The 19,228-nt window shown below is 51.9% G+C and overlaps 7 protein-coding genes across 7 annotated transcripts; 1 reads left to right on the forward strand and 6 right to left on the reverse strand.

Annotated features, from left to right (window-relative positions):
• Window positions 1–56: 56 nt before the first annotated feature.
• On the reverse strand, window positions 57–614 carry N7474_003675 (MAPEG family protein; the record flags this gene model as incomplete). The annotated part of the gene is made up of 3 exons (XM_057195090.1): window positions 57–263; window positions 320–443; window positions 493–614. 3 exons carry the CDS (start codon window positions 612–614, stop codon window positions 57–59), a joined length of 453 nt encoding a protein of 150 aa, XP_057052486.1.
• Window positions 615–1,014: 400 nt separating this feature from the next.
• N7474_003676 (sugar O-acetyltransferase) lies at window positions 1,015–1,768 on the reverse strand (the record flags this gene model as incomplete). Its single annotated transcript, XM_057195091.1, has 2 exons — window positions 1,015–1,318; window positions 1,365–1,768. 2 exons carry the CDS (start codon window positions 1,766–1,768, stop codon window positions 1,015–1,017), a joined length of 708 nt encoding a protein of 235 aa, XP_057052487.1.
• Window positions 1,769–2,132: 364 nt separating this feature from the next.
• N7474_003677 (uncharacterized protein) lies at window positions 2,133–4,360 on the reverse strand (the record flags this gene model as incomplete). The annotated part of the gene is made up of 5 exons (XM_057195092.1): window positions 2,133–2,661; window positions 2,715–3,044; window positions 3,099–3,466; window positions 3,516–4,065; window positions 4,122–4,360. The coding sequence occupies 5 exons, from the start codon at window positions 4,358–4,360 to the stop codon at window positions 2,133–2,135; spliced, it is 2,016 nt and encodes a 671-aa protein (XP_057052488.1).
• Window positions 4,361–5,142: 782 nt separating this feature from the next.
• On the reverse strand, window positions 5,143–12,090 carry N7474_003678 (DNA-directed RNA polymerase III core subunit RPO31; the record flags this gene model as incomplete). The annotated part of the gene is made up of 4 exons (XM_057195093.1): window positions 5,143–9,397; window positions 9,469–9,557; window positions 9,965–11,186; window positions 11,237–12,090. The coding sequence occupies 4 exons, from the start codon at window positions 12,088–12,090 to the stop codon at window positions 5,143–5,145; spliced, it is 6,420 nt and encodes a 2,139-aa protein (XP_057052489.1).
• Window positions 12,091–12,137: 47 nt separating this feature from the next.
• N7474_003679 (spindle checkpoint protein MAD2) lies at window positions 12,138–13,191 on the forward strand (the record flags this gene model as incomplete). Its single annotated transcript, XM_057195094.1, has 8 exons — window positions 12,138–12,195; window positions 12,249–12,274; window positions 12,328–12,353; window positions 12,403–12,441; window positions 12,489–12,517; window positions 12,570–12,715; window positions 12,769–12,842; window positions 12,897–13,191. 8 exons carry the CDS (start codon window positions 12,138–12,140, stop codon window positions 13,189–13,191), a joined length of 693 nt encoding a protein of 230 aa, XP_057052490.1.
• Window positions 13,192–13,355: 164 nt separating this feature from the next.
• Window positions 13,356–14,343, reverse strand: N7474_003680 (DUF218 domain protein; the record flags this gene model as incomplete). Its single annotated transcript, XM_057195095.1, has 3 exons — window positions 14,250–14,343; window positions 14,069–14,226; window positions 13,356–13,938 (listed from the first exon to the last, which is right to left on the reverse strand). Exons 1-3 carry the CDS (start codon window positions 14,280–14,282, stop codon window positions 13,356–13,358), a joined length of 774 nt encoding a protein of 257 aa, XP_057052491.1. The 5' UTR covers window positions 14,283–14,343.
• A 670-nt stretch (window positions 14,344–15,013) lies between these two features.
• Window positions 15,014–18,619, reverse strand: N7474_003681 (uncharacterized protein; the record flags this gene model as incomplete). Its single annotated transcript, XM_057195096.1, has 9 exons — window positions 15,014–15,613; window positions 15,666–15,901; window positions 15,953–16,356; window positions 16,411–16,931; window positions 16,986–17,088; window positions 17,152–17,662; window positions 17,718–17,815; window positions 17,870–18,051; window positions 18,101–18,619. The coding sequence occupies 9 exons, from the start codon at window positions 18,617–18,619 to the stop codon at window positions 15,014–15,016; spliced, it is 3,174 nt and encodes a 1,057-aa protein (XP_057052492.1).
• Between the last annotated feature and the right edge of the window lie 609 nt (window positions 18,620–19,228).

Genomic DNA, 19,228 nt, shown 5'->3' on the forward strand with positions numbered 1-19,228 from the left:
GAATAAAAGAAAGAAAAAGCACCGCACTTCTATCCTGACGACATTCAATGGAATTGTTACACAGCATTGAGCGATTTTCCGGCCTTGTACAGTGCCCAGATAGGAATTGAAATACTCCAAGCCCAAACACCCGTGCGCAAGTAGCTAGCTGCCTCTGAGCGAACCCCCATGTATATCGCTGTATACAGCAGACGCGCGCCTAGATACTCGAACGCGAGCGAATTTAGGTCTTTAGCGGGCAGCTTAGCCAAGTTTCCCGCAAGCTGTATCAAACTATCAGCACCTCAGCATGAGCTAGATTTCAGTATTCATGACCCACCATAGCAGCAGCAAACATGGGAATCCCTTCAAGAGCATTTAGGTGAGCCCCACGAGCACGAGCAAGTTTATCCCACACCTGAGCCGGGACGCGACCTTTCAGAATGGACAAGTTTTCGCGCGGCCTATTCTGTATAAGCAATTTGTTCTAGGTCGGATTGTTGAACAACATACAGTATATTGCTCGATTGGCCCTTGGCGTTGGCCATCATCTTCACCAGATAGTAGCCGTGCGGCGCGATGCCGAGGCCATATGCGGCAATGATGGAATGAATGGAATAATTATTGTGAGACATCTCGAAACCCGGATCTTATGGTATTTAACCGTTTGGATAATTTGAATATTTGAAAGACCCTCGAGTTCAGGGTCCTACCTTATATATTGGCTGGGTTCTTGGGAAGCGTAACGTTAGGGGGTCATCTTTCTCACTCCATAACCCCGATGTGTCCACCATGATTCGGTCTAAAGTATGGAAACCCATAACAGCTTATGACAACACAAGCTCTAGAAATGAAGGCTCGCTTCGGGTGAAAGTATCATAGTCATGGCTGGCGTTATTGCCCTCGTATTCCCTGGAAGGGCCCCACATGCCGGGACACGAACATAACGTTATGCTTGACACCAATTTCTACAATGACTGATGAATCCACCTATCTAATAATAATAGTACTAAAAACTAGCGGACTGTCTCTCTGCTATAGTCTTCGCAGAACTTTCGCAGGCACACCGCCAGCCAGACATCCAGCTTCGATATCCTGCGTGACCACAGCACCAGCTGCAATGGTAGTGCCTGCTCCAATACGCACTCCGTCTAGTATGGTAGCTCGTGCGCCGATCCAGCAGTCCGCCTCAATGATGATCGGGTGAGCAAAAGACGTACCACTCGCTGCTCGCCGGTCTTTCGCCGCAGTCTGGTGAGTCCCAGTGCAAATACACACGCCCGGCCCAATAAGGACGCGGTCGCCAATTCGGATGAGGGCGTTGTCATAGAGTGATACTCTGACTCTCATCAGCCAAGGAAGCTAAGAACAGGCAGTAAGCTCACTCGCGATTGATATAAACCCCGTGTCCAATGAATACATTGCAGCCCCAGCCGACGAAAAACGGCGGCTCAATATTTACTCTCTCGCCTATCTGGCCAAGCATAGATTTGGCTACAGCCATCCGCCGTTGCTTTAACGATGCAAGTGTGCTGTTTTCGGGGATTGTCAGAGTATTGAACTCATTCAACTTCTTCAGCGTTCCCAGTTTATATTCCTGCATTTCCGGAGAGTTGGATGTTGAAAAGCTGCAGAATGAACCTGTCAACCTTATATCACAAACCGGGACGCAGATTTCAACAGACTTCAACCCACTAATCATCTTCTCGTATTCATCACACCATGGAACGGGAACGTGGCTCTGTTGAAGTTCCGAAATCACCCTTGGATCTTTTGCTGTTGATGCCATATTTCTTGAGTTCTACGAGAGCGGGGAAGAGAATGAGATCACGAACGTAGGTTGTCAAGGAAAACCCCGGTGCCCGCCATCGGCTACTTGCATGTCAGATGGCAGGACATTAACTGAATTAGGAATAGCTCGCTCGAAGGGAGAATAGAATAGGCCGAGCTGATTATATTCAGAGAGTGATGAGTTTATTGATTCTGTCCCTAGCATACACAGATAGTATGTGTTTCAGAAAGAAAACAGTCTTCGGGATATGTTGTCGGCTTTGAATCATACAGCACTGCACCTACAGCAATAGCAGAATAGTAAGCATAGAGCCTCCAAGCTAGACCCATACATAGATACACAGACAACGCGAACATAGCTTTCACAGCCGGAAAAGATCAGGACTAATCCCAGCCAAATGGCAAGCACCCTCGTACATCCTCTGCAATACCGACCGCATCTTATCCAAGTCAATCGAGTCCCTGGACCAATATTTGAGCGTACGAATCGACAACCGGATCAAGGCCGGCCAGTTCGTCGGCACACGAAGGCCCCAGTCACGCGCATAACGGGCACTGGTGAGATGGCAGAGCACGGCTGCAAGGATCTGAAGCGCGCATCCGAAAGTGCCTCGCATGACGTTCCATACCCATTCGTGTCGGAAGTTATACCAGTAGTTTGGTATCAGCTCGGCGCAGTTATCTATGGCGCGCTGGGCTACTTGGAACACTTGCAGCAATACCGGGTTATTGCCCGGTGTAAACCCTGGCATCGACTGGTAGTGCACGGCCAGATAAACGACAGGTCGGTAGATCCGTTCCAAGCCCATGCTGTAGCGGCCACGCAGGAGGAACTCCAAGTCCTCATTCGCGGAATCTGGCAGTGGCTGTCCTATTGGGATCATTTTGAACCTAGTCCTTTCATTAGTAGATACTATAACACAAAAAGTATCAACGTTCCATACCATGAGTCGACTACTGTTTGAGCCTCGGCACATTGCCCTAAAACATGTTGGATATTATTGGTCCAGCTGTGTTCGCCATGCCGCCACAAGTCACAGATGATAGCGTTCACGGTCCGACGGTTGCAGATCGACGCGATGTAGAACATCCAGCCTTTTTCCTCCTCGGTTCCACTGAGTTGTGTCTCGGGTGTTGAAAATGAGGAATGACCATCATCCATGTTGTCCGGCGATCCTGTTGCTGATGGTGTTTTCGGATATCTTGGAAATGGGTTCAAGTACCGAATGCTATACAGCCCAGTGCTCCATAGAGGCAGTTCACACTGCGTCTCACTTTTTGAGAGGTGTGAGCAACACTAGCGTTCAATAATAATCAGAGTATCTTACTGTTCAGCCTGAATACATGCCCAGTATAGACGCGATTCAAGGTTGTGATAGTCCGTATTTGCCATCCACTGCTCTCTGTTGAAAGAACGCAACCGTACTTCCAACCTGCAGGAAGCTTGCTGGAAACAGAACCACGCCTGCAAAGGGCGCATGACATGTCTCTCGTAAGATCCAGCAAGAAGAAAGCATTGGATGTCAGTCGGGGACGTCTGCAACGAGCCCAAGCGCCTCTTGGCGGCATTGAACCACTTTTCTGCAAGCTCAAGCCTCACCGTAGAGGGTGGCGGCGGGATTCCGTCCAGATCGTCGGGAATGCCTGCCAATGGCTTAAATTGGCAAGTGCAATAAGCCAAGGCGCACGCTAGCAGCTTTACAGCTGATCAGCCACCTGAGTATAAATCAAGTCGGAAAACATACCACTTGACATGAGGGTCCATCCCACCCAATACCCTGTTCGACCACCTCGCCGGCATACTGCATGAGCTTTTCAGCATCGAGAATTGGGTTGCGTCGGTGGTTTAAATTAAGATATTCCTGGCACAGACGGATGATATCGTCTTGGATAACGCCTACGCTGGACGATTGATTATCCAGCTGGGGCTGGTTATCCAGAGAATCAAGTAAGAAAGAGCGGACATGTCTCTCTGACTCAGTTGTAACCTTATTGAAAATGGGCCAGCGCAACATGTACTCTGGCGCATTGGCGGTATAATGGAGCAGGGGATCATGATCCGAGCCCCTCTCCTCCTCGATCCCGGTACTGCTACTACCATGGATATTGCTCCCCGAGAGTGGATCGGTCAGGGGGCTGGCATTTCGTAGAGTCATATCAAGCAGGGAGTCTTTGAGCGAGCGGTTCGAGAAAACGGTCGACCCGCTGCTCCCCTCCTGCCTGATATCCTCCAGCAGGGCGGTGATGTGGCCGAGGCGCTGAAGAATCTCATGGCTGGACGAATCGAAGCCGGTCCTGCCAAGCTATGTCTCAGCGGCTGTCCTTAAATTGAGAAAATGATCAAAACTTACTGGGGCGGCCGCGGAGAAGTCTCGGGGTAGAGGCACTGTGTACCCTGCATGACACAGTAGCTACAGACCGGGCGGACATTGTCGCAGCGCGTCTTGCGATTCCGACAAGTCTGACAGGCTGTCGGGGCCCGTGTGCGGCTTTCACGCCTCTTCGACAAGGTCTGTTCCACGTAGTCCATCTCGACTGGAGCATAGAAACTACTGTTTCTGGACAGTGAAGATGCAGCGTCGGGGAGCATCGGGGACATGGGAATAGGGGAAGCAAGGAAACAATACATCCTATGGGTACTGAGGCGTACTTAGGGGGATCGAATTACCTGCGGAGAAGGGCCGGGCCATGGCCCTGGTCTGGGAGACAAAGAAACACGAGGCTATTTCCATCCTGGGCCGCTTTCATCCAGTGCTGACGGCTGTGGCGATTAGGGGAACAAAGAAAACGAGGGCCAGGCGATGCCACGACCAGGGCTAGTCCTGCAAACACCCATGACCGGACCAGAGGTCGAAGCGTTCTTATTGGAAGGATCTTCCCTAGGTTCGCCATCCTAGCGGTTGTGCGAGTCCCCGATCCCCGGTCTACGGCTCCGGGGACATCAGCACGTCTCGGCCCTTTTGGGTTTGGTGCAGCGCCTCAGCTGGGACGTCGAATCGGATCACAGGTAGAAATGCACTCGATGTTGTTGCTATTTCTATCCCAGGTTCTGAGATGGTAGGGGGTCAAGGTGGGGGGTTGGGGGGGCATGTTGCTGCTAAAATAGTGTAGGCTCACCCAGCCAACTTGGGATGTACGCGCCGCCAGGAGGAATAAATAATTGAACAAAGTCATTCATGCTCTGCACTGAATAGAGAACAGGAAACCAGGTATCTGTCCATATCGCCGTGCATCGCTAATGCGCACTGAAAAAGCCACCGAGTGTGCAAAGTACATGTACATGCGGTGCTCCCGGCATCTTTGCTCGGGCAGACACAAAAATCAGACTCCAACGCCAGTAAAAATGCACTCAAGACATCATATCAATTCCCATCACCGAACCTTTCTCTTGGCCCGCTTCGCAGCGGGTGCCTCACACAGTTCAGTCCAAGCATCTTCAAATACAGTCTTCCGGGGCCCAATCTGGCCCTCGTAGAAGTTCAACTTCCGCACGACCTCCATAGCGCCCGTGCCCAATCCCACAGTCTTGCCCATGATGATACACTCAGACACACCCTCAATCAAATCAGTGCGGCCTGCACCGCCGGCGTCGAAGAGATGGTCGGCCGTCTTCTCGAAGGAAGCCAACTGAAGCACCGAGTCACGCATCTTGGCCAAACCGAACCGAGTAATTCCCAGAACTTCGCCTTTGTATGTCATCACATCTGCCAGAAGTTGCATGTGCCGGGGATCGATGTCCATGTCCTTCATGACTTCGCTGATTTCCTTGATAATCGTAGTCCGTGCTGCCTCAATCCCGAGCACGTCGCGCGCTTCCATGACATTGTTGGTTGTGGTATGCAGACCGTTCACACCGGGGGTGGTCATGCACGCCCGAAGTCCGTAGCCCTCCACGAGCAGCGTGTGCTGGGTTGAGGTCTCGTCGGTGCGAATGATAGCACGGTTGGCATCCGGGTGGCCCCAGACCTGGATGTTAGGCAGGAGACGTCTCAGGTGCTTGAGACGTAAGAAGGGATCGACACTCGTAGCTGCTATCTCTGTCTTCGACAGGGAGGCCTTGCTAGATGGATCCAGGTCGATGTAGATCATGATTTTGTTGTCGGCATACGAGAACTTGAGATCATCAGCCTTGAATCGCTTGTGGTTCTTGATAGCTGTAAGGATCTGGCTGGTCGTGAGCTCGAGTTGCAACGCATCAATGGTAGTCTGGTTTATCATAATGGTAAGGAACGCCTGGCCGTCTGGAGTCCAATCATCGGAAAGCTTGGAGATGATGTCACGCAAGTATGTCTTCTCGATTCGCCCCTTGGTGATGCGGGCAGCGTGGATGCTAGCCTTGTTGTCCAGTTCACAGGAAATGACAGGAGTACTGATCGCCTTCGAGGCGTTGATGATTTCCTTGATACGAGGCACTCCCTGTGTAATACTCATACCAGCGACACCAGCAAAGTGGAAGGTCTTCAGCGTCATTTGCGTTCCTGGTTCGCCAATGGACTGTGCGCCGACAGCACCAACAGCGTGGCCGGGTTCGACCTGGGCTCTCTTGTATTTCAATAGGCATGCCGTGATAAAGGCTCGCAAGGTCGTCTCTGTCAGTTTGCCGGTGTGATCTAAGCCCTTTCGACTTCTCTTGTCGGAAGGGTCGATATCTCCACCACGAGAGATCAACTTTTCCGCTTTGGTTAGGACATACTGTTCAATCGAGCCAAGGAAGTCACGAGCACTCTCAAACTGATCGACACCGTGGTCGCTTCGGTCCGTATAATCAAGGTCTTTGCCTAGCAAGTCTTTACGGAACAACTTTGCGCGTTCCGTTGAGAGCATTTCCTCGCAAACATCCATGATTTCAGATGGCAACAAGCTGCGCTCATCATTGTTGTACGTAGTAGACTCAGAGTGGATGAAGGTTCGGTCAAAGTGGACAGGCTTGGCTTTGCCTTCCATATCCACGGGGTCCAGTTTATCGTCACCGTATTGAAATTGCACAATGGCAGCCGATGAATTCCGGACGGTGTCATCGTATCGAGTCGATAGATCTTCCAGGGATTTCATCAGCCGACGAGACATGTAACCAGTCTCAGCAGTCTTGACAGCTGTATCAACCAGACCTTCACGACCGGACATGGCGTGGAAAATGAACTCGGTGGGCTCGAGACCAGAGAAGAAACTGTTCCGCACAAATCCCTTTGAAGGAGGCTGGCGCGCGTTCTTTGGGAAATGTGGTAGGGTCCGATCTTGGAAGCCATCCTGCACACGTTGTCCACCAATAATCTGCTGACCGACAAGCGCAACCATCTGGGACACGTTGATACTGGAACCCTTCGATCCAGAAGTGGCCATGATCAAAGGTGAGTTGTACTTGCTGAGCTGTTCAATACACTCATCACCGGCTTGCTGACGAACCTTGCTGAGAATACCGGAGATTTGGTTCTCCATGGTCTGCAGTTCATCACAACCAGGGTATTTTTCGAGAGTGTTGGATTTGTATTTGGCGATGACCTCGTCACACTGAGCATACGCGGTCTCGACAAGGTCGTTCTTCGACTTGGTAAGCTTCTCACTAGGGTACACGTCTGTGATACCGATCGAGAAGCCGATGTTGGTGAACCACCGCGCCGACAATTTCGAAAGCCGATTCATGCCCTCCGCAGCTGCGGCAGGGCCGAAATCTCTCAGCATGATGTAGAAAACGTTGTCCTTCTTTCCGGAACCAATCGTGGATTTATCCATAACACCACACATGACCTCCGAGTTACGGATGACCAGCCAAGCATCGTTGGGGTCCAGGTCTTTCGGTCGGCCATCCTTGGGTTGTTTGAACTCACGACACGCCGCATCCAGGTTCACAAGAACAGGGTCATCCTTGTTAGGATGCATAAGGACATTGAAAACCTGTTTTCCAGTCCAGAGCATCTGCGGCTTGAGGACCGACGGTGGTGGGAGGTCAAATCGGGTTTCCGGGCCCAGCATATAGAGGCAAATCTGCGCGAAAGAGGCGCGATCGAAAAAGTTGTCTTTGCTGCTGAGCAAGTAGGCGGCACTGATGAAATCCTGAATGGCAGAAATGATAGGTTCGCCGTTCTTCGGGGTGGCCAAGTTGTTCTTCACACCCATCAGTTCCATCGCCTCCGCTCTTGCCTCCTCCGTTTGGGGGACGTGCAAGTTCATCTCATCTCCGTCGAAATCGGCGTTGTAAGGATTGCAAACACATTCATTTAGACGGAATGTTCGGTGCGGTCGAACTTTAGCAAAGTGAGAGAGAATACTGAGTTTGTGGAGAGAGGGCTGGCGATTGAAGAGCACAATGTCCCCGTCTTCGATATGACGCTCGACCACATCTCCCTCTTGCAGCTGGTCGGCCATGTATTTCAGGTTGCCGAATTTCAAGTAGGTCTTGTAGGCGGAACCCTTCTTGACGATGTAGTTCGCACCAGGCCATTTCCTCATGCCATTACACACACGCTGTTGCAGCTTTGCCTTGTTGTACCGGGTCACGGTCTCTGGGTAGGTCATGTTTTTTGCCACCAGTTCAGGGACGGCAACCTCATCCACACGCAGGTTCGGGTCGGGCGAAATCACCGTCCGACCAGAGAAGTCAACACGTTTTCCCGAAAGATTACCACGGAATCGACCTTGCTTTCCCTTCAGCCGCTGAACAAAACCTCGAATGGGCTTTCCCAGGTCAGCTTTGTTAAGACCCGGCACATCACTGTTGATGTAGACCGCAATCTGGAGCTGCATGTAGTCCCAGCATTCCATGATGGTCTGCACTGGCACGCCCTTCAGTAAAGCGTTTTTGAGGTTGAGGTTGCTCTGGACGATGTCACCCAGCTTTGCAGTTAAGTCGTCCTCCGTCGATGCGGAATCTTGGCCCACGGAAGGCCGAATACACACGGGTGGGGCAGGAATGAACTGCCAGAGGAACATCTCCGGTCGTGCTTCTTGTGGATTCAGACCCAAAAGCTCACAATCTGTGTCTGAAACCCGCTTGAACAGCTTCAGGACACGCAAAGGGTTCATGTCATCCTGGGCCTTCTTGTAGTGTTTCTCCACCTCGCCATTTGATCTTCTCACTTCCTCAAAGGACGCATCGAAAACGACTTTGCTCGGCGGCGGATGCTTCTTGGCCGAGGTCGAGGCATTGTAGGCGCGGAATTTGTCGTGGGTGATCTTGAGTGCGCTAGAGCCAGTCTTTTTCACCACACCGTTCTCCGTACCGCAAATCCCACAGTGTCGAGTCTTCCTGCAACGCTCGTTGATCCGTTTGGCAATTTGCATGCGCCGTAAGTTATCCAGTCCTGGACGGCGCATTTCGCGAAGGAAGGCTCGGCGCTCCGCCTCGGGGAGTAGGATGTGCGAACATTCTTTGCAGATTTCTTGCAAGATTCCGATGACGCGCTTGAAGTAACCAACATGAAAAGCAGGAAGAACCAATCTGACATGGCCAAAGTGGCCGTTGCAAATGTGCAGCCCACCTCCGCAAGTCTGACAGGTTCCGGTCTTGTTCGAAATTCCCATGCGCGCGTCCAAAGGACCATGCGCCACGACCGTTCGGTCATTTTCAAGGTCGAAGAACTTACGATCCGAGACTTCGACCACAGCTTGTCCGACGATATCATCGTTCGTCCTGGAGGGCGGGTCATTAGCGACCAATTCTGCGCTGGCCAAAATGTGTCATCGCAGGGCAGAAAAACATACAGAACACCGAATTTCAACTCCTTGATCACTTTAGGGACACGGTCGATGACCTGGGCCTTGCCCAGGTCGACTTGCGCACCTTCAGGAGGCTGCATTGCCGACGTCAGGAACGGGGCATGGCAGGGCGAGCTGGTATGACTCGATTGTCACCAGCAGAGGTCAGCCGCAGCCCGTCGTGACACTAAGTGGGAAATGAGATAAAGCTGCTGGGGGTAATAGATACGGTTTGGATAATGAAAGGGAAAGCTCAGAAAGCCGAGCGAGAGGAACAGAGAAGAGGTAGAGGAGGTTGGCGAAGAAGAGAAGCAGCAAAGACAATGGCGGGGTTGGCCACGAACTTTTTTCTGCCGGCGAAGTGTTCACCGCCCTCGCGAAGTATGAATGGACAGACAGTTGTTGGGATTGTGTACGATTATTCATTTATTTATGGTTCTTCATAATACAGGGAGTTCCTTCACTTGGACAGGAACTTTTGGAACGCTTTATGCTCAATCACCACATTGCCAACGGCCCTCAGCCTCTTGCGACCCTCCTTCTGTTTCTCCAGGAGCTTCCGTCGACGACTAACGTCACTGGCATGCAACTTGGCCAACACGTCTTTGCGGTATGGTTTGATGGTTTCGCGGGCGATAATCTTTTTGCCGACGGCAGCCTGAATGACAATCTCAAACAATTGTCGATCGACATGCTCCTTGAACTTGGTCACCCACTGCCTTCCCTGGCGGTTGACCTGACTCATGTGCATGATCCGCGAGACGGCATCCACAGGCTCCCTGTTGACCAGCAGCTGGAGCTTGACGATGTTGCCTGCTCGCCAGGCGGACTCCTCGTAGTCCAATGTGGCATAGCCCTTGGTCGACCCTTTCAATTTCCCGAAAAAGTCGTCCACCAGATGCGCCAGAGGCAGCTCATATTTGAGGATGACCTGAGTCGCCGTGAAGTATTCGAGGCTGACTTGCTCGCCCCGGTTGGCCTCACATAGCTCAATCGCCTTCCCCAGGTATTCTTCTGGGAAGGTCAAGGTGGCGCGGACGTAGGGCTCTTGGATCTCGGCGACCTTGAGACGAACGCTATCATCGTCGGGAAACTTCGCCGGGTTCGTGATGATCTCCTCGGTACCATCTTTCCACACCACATTGACCGGGACTGAAGGCGGTGTGATTATAATACTGGCGCCATGTTCCTGGCGTAACCGATCTTCGAAGACCGAGCAGTGAAGGGTACCCAAAAACCCCATCCGGAACCCGGCTCCCAGAGCTTCAGATGATTCCTTTTGCACCGTGATACTCCGGTCGTTCAGACAAAGGTGGTTAATGCTGTCTTCCAAGTGCTCAAAAAGGTCGGCATTCACGGGATATACTGCCACGAAGACCATCGACTTGGGCTCCTCGAACCCGGGCAAAGGCTCTACGGCCTTTTCGGAACCAACCCGAGTGTATGTATCACCGACCTTGGCTTCCTTGCTTCGCTTCATGCCCGGATTGAAATAAATGTATCCGACCTGGCCCGCACGCAGAACAGTCTGTGCTGTCTCGGTGGGATACATGATCCCCACTTCGCCAACATAGTATTTGATGCCCGTTGCAAATGATACAAGCTGCTGGCCGGCACGGACCTCGCCATCGAACACACGTACCAGGAGGATTACGCCTTTGTACGAGTCATACCAGGAGTCAACAAGAAGCATGCGGAGCGGTTTTTCGCAGTCACCAACTGGTCTATGCAAGGATTAATATCAGATCAACAGATTGAACGAAGTCCCACATACGCTGGAATTTTGTCCACAACAGTGGGCAGCAAAGATTGCACATTCAACCCAGTCTTAGCCGAAACTAAAACCGCGTTGTCGGTCTCAAGCTCAAACGAGCTCTTCATCTGCTGCAAAGCCCGCTCTGGATCGGCGGACGGCAAATCCACCTTGTTGATCACGGGGATCAACTCGAGTCCCTGCGCGAACGCCAAATAGAAATTGGCGACAGTTTGCGCCTGGATGCCCTGGCTAGCATCAACTAAGAGCAAAGCACCGCCACAACTGGCATAGCTTCGCGAGACCTCGGCGCGAAAATCCACATGGCCGGGCGTATCCACCAAATGCAATAGATAGTCCTCGCCCTTGTGGTTGTAGATCATCGTACACGTCTGCGCCTTAACGGTGATTCCTCGTTCTCGCTCGACATCGAGTTTATCCAAGACTTGTTTGTTCATGCCGGGCTGGATGGTCCCCGTGAGTTCGAGTAACCGGTCGGAGAGGGTGCTCTTGCCATGGTCGACATGCGCGACGATGCAGAAATTGCGATAGCGCTCAATTGGAATTGCAGAAATGCGCCGCTCGAGATCTATGTCTGGTGTTCGTACCGCGGAGCGCGCAGCATTCCAAGACGCCGAGCTGGTGAAAACCCGGGCTGAATGGCGATTATAGATCGAGAGGCCAGTCGGCAGCCTGAGGAGACTCGCGGCTGGACTTGGCGCTGCGCTCAGCCATCGGGCTAACTGCAGACATCCTCGCATCTGGATCCGTGTGGCATGGGAGCGTGGAAGTGCAAGAGAGTAAGTCGTGTCCGGGCTCTTTGCGGAGAAAACCCGTAGGCGGTGAGGGGCGATTGCTGCGGCGACTATCGGCATAAACAAAGCTCCCTTTTCCCCTCGACACTCGCACCATAACAACAATCATGCCGGAAACAAAGGATTCCAAGGACAAGTCCAAGGTGCACAAGCTGTCTCTGAAGGGTAGGGTTTCTTGTCTGTGAATCGCGCCCCGCAACTGACACAAACATTTCCAGGGTCGGCCAAGCTTGTGGCCGAGTTTGTAAGTCGCCCTTCTTCCAAGCAGTCTGTGGTACTCTACTGACCGTGATCTAGTTTGAATATTCGATCAATTCCATTCTGTGAGTTGTTTCAATTGCTTTACATAGCTGCAGGAGCTCATGTGTCTAGCTTCCAACGAGGTGTCTACCCGCCTGAGGATTTCACAACGTAAGTCGCTCCAAGACCGTATCGGAACAGATTCTGATCAGCTTTAGTGTCAAAAAGTATGGCCTCAATATGCTCGGTGTGTTGCCCATGTCCTACGCCTCTAGCATACCGAACCTGACTCCAGATAGTGTCCGCGGACGACCAAGTGAAAGCCTACATAAAAAAGATCATGGCGCAATTGAACAAGTGGATGGTTGGCGGGAAGATCTCTAAGCTGGTGGTCGTCATCACGAGCAAGGAGACCGGAGAGAATGTGGAACGGTGGCAGTTCGACGTATGTTAATTTCCAACATATGGGATGTGCGGGTCTGATGAAACATTCTACAGGTCGATATATTCAGCAAGTCGTCCAAGAGCAAAAGTTCGCGCAAGTCAGCCGACAAGGAGAATGCCTCACCCGGGTAGGTTACCTGAACTGATCATGGAAATCTCCGGACTAATCTCGCAATCACCAGAGACGCTGACCCCGAAGCCTCCGACGCCCCGGTCGAAAAGACCGAGAAGGAAATCCAGGAAGAAATCCAAGCCATCTTCCGCCAGATCACAGCGTCGGTCACTTTCCTCCCCGTTCTGGATGGAGACTGCACCTTCAACGTGCTGGTATACGCAGACGCAGACTCCGAAGTGCCCGTGGAATGGGGAGACAGCGACGCTAAAGAGATCAAGAACGCCGAGAAGGTTCAGCTTCGCAGCTTCAGCACGAACAACCACCGCGTGGGCACTCTGGTCAGTTACCGGCTGGCCGATTGAGGGCTGATCCAGAGAACCGAAGGGGATGGCGAGCTCATCATTACAAATTGGCGTTTTTTGGCAGCGGGAAAGGATGGATATTTGTTACTGTGTATTGTAGCAACAGCTCAGCATATCGACGCGCACAGCATCTGTGTATGCCTATCTGTGTATAATGAAAACGATTACGACTCTAAACCAAACCAAGGTAATTCCTCCATCTTAGGAAACCACTCCTGTTTATCCCAGCAGATCAACTCCTGCACAACATCCTCCAGTCCATCAAAAGACACCTGTTCCATACCAGGACACCAACCGCGCTTCCTCCTCTTCACAGACAATTCCGGCCCAACGCCATATGGATCAGATCTCCATAGCCCAATCCCTCTCTTCAATTCTCCCCGGACAAGAGATTCCACTGGCGTCACTTCCTCGGGCGGATTGATGCCAATCACCGTAACGCGAGCATTATCTCGTTCTGTCGTAAATATCTCTGCTGTAGATGTTGATGTTATAGGCAATAATCCCAGGGCAGGAAAATGGCATTCCATGAATCGAGCCCTCTTGAAATCGTGCGTCACAACAGTAACTCTGCGAGGGTAGACGCCTGTGTACAGTCGAAATTGAAGCAGTGAGAAAAGGACATTCTGATAGGAATCCGTGGCGTGGGGTTCCACGATGATTCTCGATGCTGGTATTTCATACTGATCTTGGAAAAAGTGGTTGTCTCTCGCCAAATTCTGGGATATTGAGTCAATCGCATACTTTCTCAAGATTTATGCTGGAGAATATCGCACCAGGTATGATTGTCCTTCGCTAAGTTCAGTGCGTGATCTTTTCGTTGGTCCTCTAGGGCACAACTTAGGTGAAATACCGAAACTGGGGATCCGATTCTTACCCCGAAAACACGAGCAATGCATACGGGTCCATGGATAGGGCTCTCAGTCCTGTTTTGGCGTGGTTCATAAATGTTGGGGTTTCTCCCCGTTGAAACGGCTCGAGTAGCCTATGTTGACAGATACCGTTACTCGTACGTTCCAGGGAAGTTGATTCTAACTTGTTGGGGTTTCCAGAAGAACATGCTCACCATTCATCTTCAGAAAATCCATCATGAGATCCTCCGATGTAAATTGCGTGGCAGCAGACAATAATGAGGTGATTGCATGTGCTAACCTTGGGGTCGCTATTTGACCGCATTTGCCAGTACTTGTTCTGGACGATCAGTTCACGTGCAGTGCAGGTAAAGCAAGAGGTCAAGTTAAGGACACGAGCAGATGCTGGTGTCGTTTATTACTTAAGCCGGCTAACCGCCAGCTCATCTACTCTAGAAGTATCCACTCAAGAAATTCGAATACAAACCACTTCAAGTTCTGCAAATTGAGATATGACTCGGTAATGTACATATGTCTCCGTCCACTAGAGACAAAAGATGAAGAAGAAAGAATGCGCCATGTCTTCTAGCACAGTGGAACGCTTGATGAGAAATGCAACCATGAAAAACATGATAAACTGGAAAAGGAACAGTAAACAGACTGGAAAAAAGAAACAAGCAGAGATTGAAAAACGCCGATGCCCCTCGAGGAGCATGCATCCATCTGGAACCGATGCTTGATGTTTGCTCGACTTTCCTTTTTTTTTCCATGGCCATGCAGCGTTCTCACCGACACAAATCAACGCCATACCTTATTTCGCTGGGAAGGAAAATCCTCAAGTCATTAACCGATGCAAAGGGGAAATAAAAGCACAATCATGACCGAGTGCAAACAGGATGATAGGAAAGGGGGGCAAAGAAATGAAATGCAAACAGTGAATAAAGGGGGGATGGGGGTAGGTAGGTATCGTATCAATTGTCATGGCGGAAGGTGCAGTTAGCCCCTTTTCTGCACATGCCATCTTTCCAGAACCTGCAGGCCACTGATCCAGCTTTGGGATGCGACATGGGTCCGCTTTTGCTGCGCTTCTGCCGACTCCATTGCTCCGCGGTTTCGTCATCGTACGTGTTGCTTCCGCGCATGCGTTTGCGCTCAGGATCCTCGTATCCGTGGCTCTGAGACTGCTGCTGAAAAGCTTGCTGGTTTTGGCCAAGAATTTGGGATAATGTCGCGCCAAATCCCGCTAGCGTTTCAGCCTGTTGTGGCTGCTGGGCGTGCGAGGGCATGAAGCCTTGCATCAAACCCAAGAACTGTTGCATATCGAAGCCTTGTCCTTGTGGCTGGAAGGTGGGAAGCTGTGGAGCCTGCAGCGGCTGAGGCTGTTGGCTGAGCATCTGGACTGTCTTTTCGAGATCAAACGGTGGAGCCTGCTGCTGCTGCGCAAGCTGTTGCGCTGCAGGGGCAGGTTGCCCGAGCCTCTTCAGAAGATCAGCGATGTCCGATCCTGGAGCTGCGGTATTGGACTGCGGAGCAGGTTTAGGTTGAACATGGGTGTAGCGTTCCTGGCGAGCCTGTCGCAACAGTTAGCATTTCAATAATTATTTCAATCCAGCCAAAACGTACCTTGATCATGTCAGGCAGTTCCCCGAAAGGAACCTCGGCAGGAGCAAGTTCCTCGGACTCAACGGCAGGTGGCTCCTTCGGGGAAGGAGGGATCTCGGCAGGGTTGGTGTAAAAGACCATGAGCGTAGTAGACTCGCGATGCTCTTGGGCTTCCTTCTCCGGGCTCGTGGGCTGATTGTTGCCGTGACGTTTAAAGAAGTTGCACCCCTTGAGATCCTCACTTTCAATGACGATTTCTGTTACGGTCAGTAGACTTCTTGGTGCTTGGAGGAGTAATAGGGACACACCAGAGAGACCGTGGTACTCGTGGAAAATAGTCTCTTTCAACCCAGGGTCTTCTTCCTCAAGCTCATCCATATTCTTGTGCAACTTGAGCACGCTACCTTCACCCTTGACGTCACCGGCTCCGCGCATTGAGCCATCACCAGGGCCCAGCTCTTCATCGGGATCATGGGTGAAGAGTCGAACTTCAGTCAGAGAAGCATCTGGTTTCCAAGTCACGCGCAGCTTGCGACGAGCCTCCTTCCGCAATCTCTTTTTACGCTCTTCTTCGGTCTCGGGGGGTTGATCCTCCACAGGCTTTACGGGCTCGGGCTCTTTGGGCTTGTCGAGTCCGGCCATGATATCCCCAAGAGAGGTCGGAGGAGGCCTCGGAGGAGGCGGTGCCGTTGTCTCCTTCTTTAGTGGAGCACTGTTGATCATGTCAGCGAGACGGCTCACAGTCCATTTCAAGACAGATACGTACGCAGGCTTTGCGGCGGCTGCGGCAGCCTTTCTCTCCGCATTCGTCGTCCCTGGTTTCTTCGAAGCAGAGCTCAAGCTACCAAACAGGCTAGATGGATTGGGGGCGATGATGTTGGCCTTAGGACGCGCAGCTACAGTAGTCGACTTGCCTGGCTGGGCACTTGGTCCTGTCCGCTTCGCCGGACCATTGGTGGCAGTAGCAGTCTTAGTGTTTGCAGTTCCAACCATTCGCTTCGCGGGCTGGGCACTGCCCTCGCCCTCGCGAGGTCGTTTGGAGCCAGCTACTTCGGTCTTGAAGCCATTCACCGAGGCAGAGTGCATGTGACTCTTCGTGGGTGAATTCTCTTTAGAAGTAGACTTTCCATTGCTCTGTTTCCGCTTTGTAGAAGCCGCCGCATTGTGCAAGATCTTCTGGGAAAGCTCTTTGGCTTGCCCACCTTTCTTCACCAGTTTCGTCACTACTCGGGTATTATTCGTCTTCTGTAGCAACTCTTCATCCACGGTTACGAAACGCGCAAGGAGCTGGCATAGATGTGTGAGCTAAAAATGGGGCAGATGGCAAGAAAAGGAACGTACCCTCAGAAGGTTCAGGGTAAATGTGCCTTCGAAATCGGCTGCCTGGAAGCGGTCCGCAAGAAACGAGTTGATCTGCGCCATGATCCTTGGGTGTTCCCCCAACCTATACAGATCACAGGCAATTAGCATCTTAAAAGGGGAATCTGGAGGTCAGACAACTACATACTTCTCGACAACCGTAGGGTGACCCATCTCCAGTGCCGTGCTCACAATCTTATCCATCATATTCCTTTGGAAAACGACCTCATGCTTGAGCATTGTGGCCGTGACGTTGTCACCCTTGTTTTCGGCAACATTCATCGATTGAAGTTTCTGTTTCCATGTATCCCGGACCACCTGTGTAAGTTGTTGGAATCCAGCTAATGCACTCTTGACTTTGTCCACGCTCGCTCGCTTGTTTCGTGGGGACCATACTGCTTGAAGCGTGTCATATTCAGCAGCGGCAATGGGCTCGGTCGGTCGGATGGGAGGGATCGGGGATGGCTCGGGAGGGGCTTCAATCTCAAGTTCGGAATCGTCAGAGCTACCGGTATATGACGCTGGAGACGAAGGCTTGGATGTCTTTTTGGCGGCTGCCTTGGTGCCTGTCTTGGTGCCTGTCTTCTTGGCCGGGGCTTGTTCTTTGGCAACAGTCTTCTTGGTCGGGATCACAACCTGTGGATATGGGACTGGGTTTCCTTCTGAAGTTAGCAAACACAAGGTGGAGAAAGTGCGGGCACGTTGAGGGCACACCTGGCTGGACCGACAGTCCCTGAGGGCCCGGTTGATTCACAGCGGGCGACTGTTGTGGCTGAAGCGAAAACTCGTTTTGAAAATAATTAAAGTTGATTCTAGTACGAAAAAGTAAGCCTGTGTCCTGCCCACAGACGTATAGCAATCCATACTTTCCACTGTCTGCCCGTTCAAACTCGGCGGGATTTACGTAGAGGAAGTTGTTGGGGGCATGATACTGCTGGGTCGGGGCTTGAGGTCCAGAGTTCAGGAATTGGGGGTTGATAGTGTTGTGTTGAGGGATGCGCTGTTCGGGGTCCGCGTAGTCGTTGGCGGTCAGGTCAATCGTATTGTTCTAGTGCCAGTCAGCCACGATCGTTTGTCCATGTCAAAAATCTACCTACCAGCAAGCCATGTTGAAACCCCGGGTAGCTCGGTTGAATAGGCCGATACCCCGTTGGCCGTTGAGGTGGTGGTTGCTGCCGAGCAGCTTGCTGCGGAAACGAGTCATGAGCCGAAAGGTGCTGAGGGAGGTAGGTTTGTTGGAACGAGTAGGATGGGAAGGCAGAGGATTCGGAAGGCGTCAGGGGGCGGGAGTCATATGACATCGAGCCCTGTTGGTATTGAGGATCTTGGGAAGCTGGATGGTACTGTGCTGCGTAGCCTCTGGATTCGGGGTTCTGTTGCAGTGGATTCGGCTGCCATGACTGTGGGATGGAAGAGTAGATGTCATGATTTTGGTCTGACAGCTGGCTGACCCGCTGCTGTTGGAAGATCGGGCCATCCCAGCTCATCGCCAATGGCTCTTGCTGGGATTGGGGCAGTTTCTGGGATTGAGGTGGTTGGTCGGCAAAGATAGGGTCCAGACCCGCCGGCCAGTACTCTGAGGGCAGGGAACCCTGTGGAACAGCCGCATTTGGCATGCCTGGTAGGGGGTTCTGTGTAGAGGACTGCTCCATGATGAGCTAGCTGCTGCTTTTTCCCACTGGAGAAAGCAAGTATGGCGGTCACGTGAACAATGATCTGCTGGTGTTCACCGCCCCGCCTGGGTGGAGCAGAAGGGGCACGCTGATTGGTTGGTGGATTCCTCAGAGAACAAAAAGGGTTTGGCGAAGTGAACAGGATTTGGTGTGGAAGGAGCTTGGGATCACCCCTGGCGGATGTAGGGATCTCGGAGTGATCTCACACGCAGTAATACTGGTGCCAGGAACACAACCCCCACCACTGCACCGAAACGGTATCTCAGGGTTTTGGCCCCCAATTTTCTCAGTATGTTGCCTGTCCTGACTTATGACGATGGCCTGGGGCACACAGACACCACCAGAGTATGTATAGGTACTGAGGTCCAAGCCTGATGTTCACTTGGTCCTTGATATTTGAATCTGGTTCTGGGTCACTGGCTGGGCACCAGTGCCTCTGCAGACGGTATTTCCCCCTTTTCAGCGCTTAAAAAGCCTGCCTCAAGATCCTGGCCGGAAACAAACAAGAGCAGGCTCTCATACGACAAGCCACTCTAGAGCCATAGCCCATTC

This window comes from Penicillium riverlandense (genome assembly GCF_028828495.1).
Source record: "Penicillium riverlandense strain IBT 135883 chromosome Unknown utg000003l_segment0_segment0, whole genome shotgun sequence".
Lineage (NCBI taxonomy): Eukaryota > Fungi > Ascomycota > Eurotiomycetes > Eurotiales > Aspergillaceae > Penicillium > Penicillium riverlandense.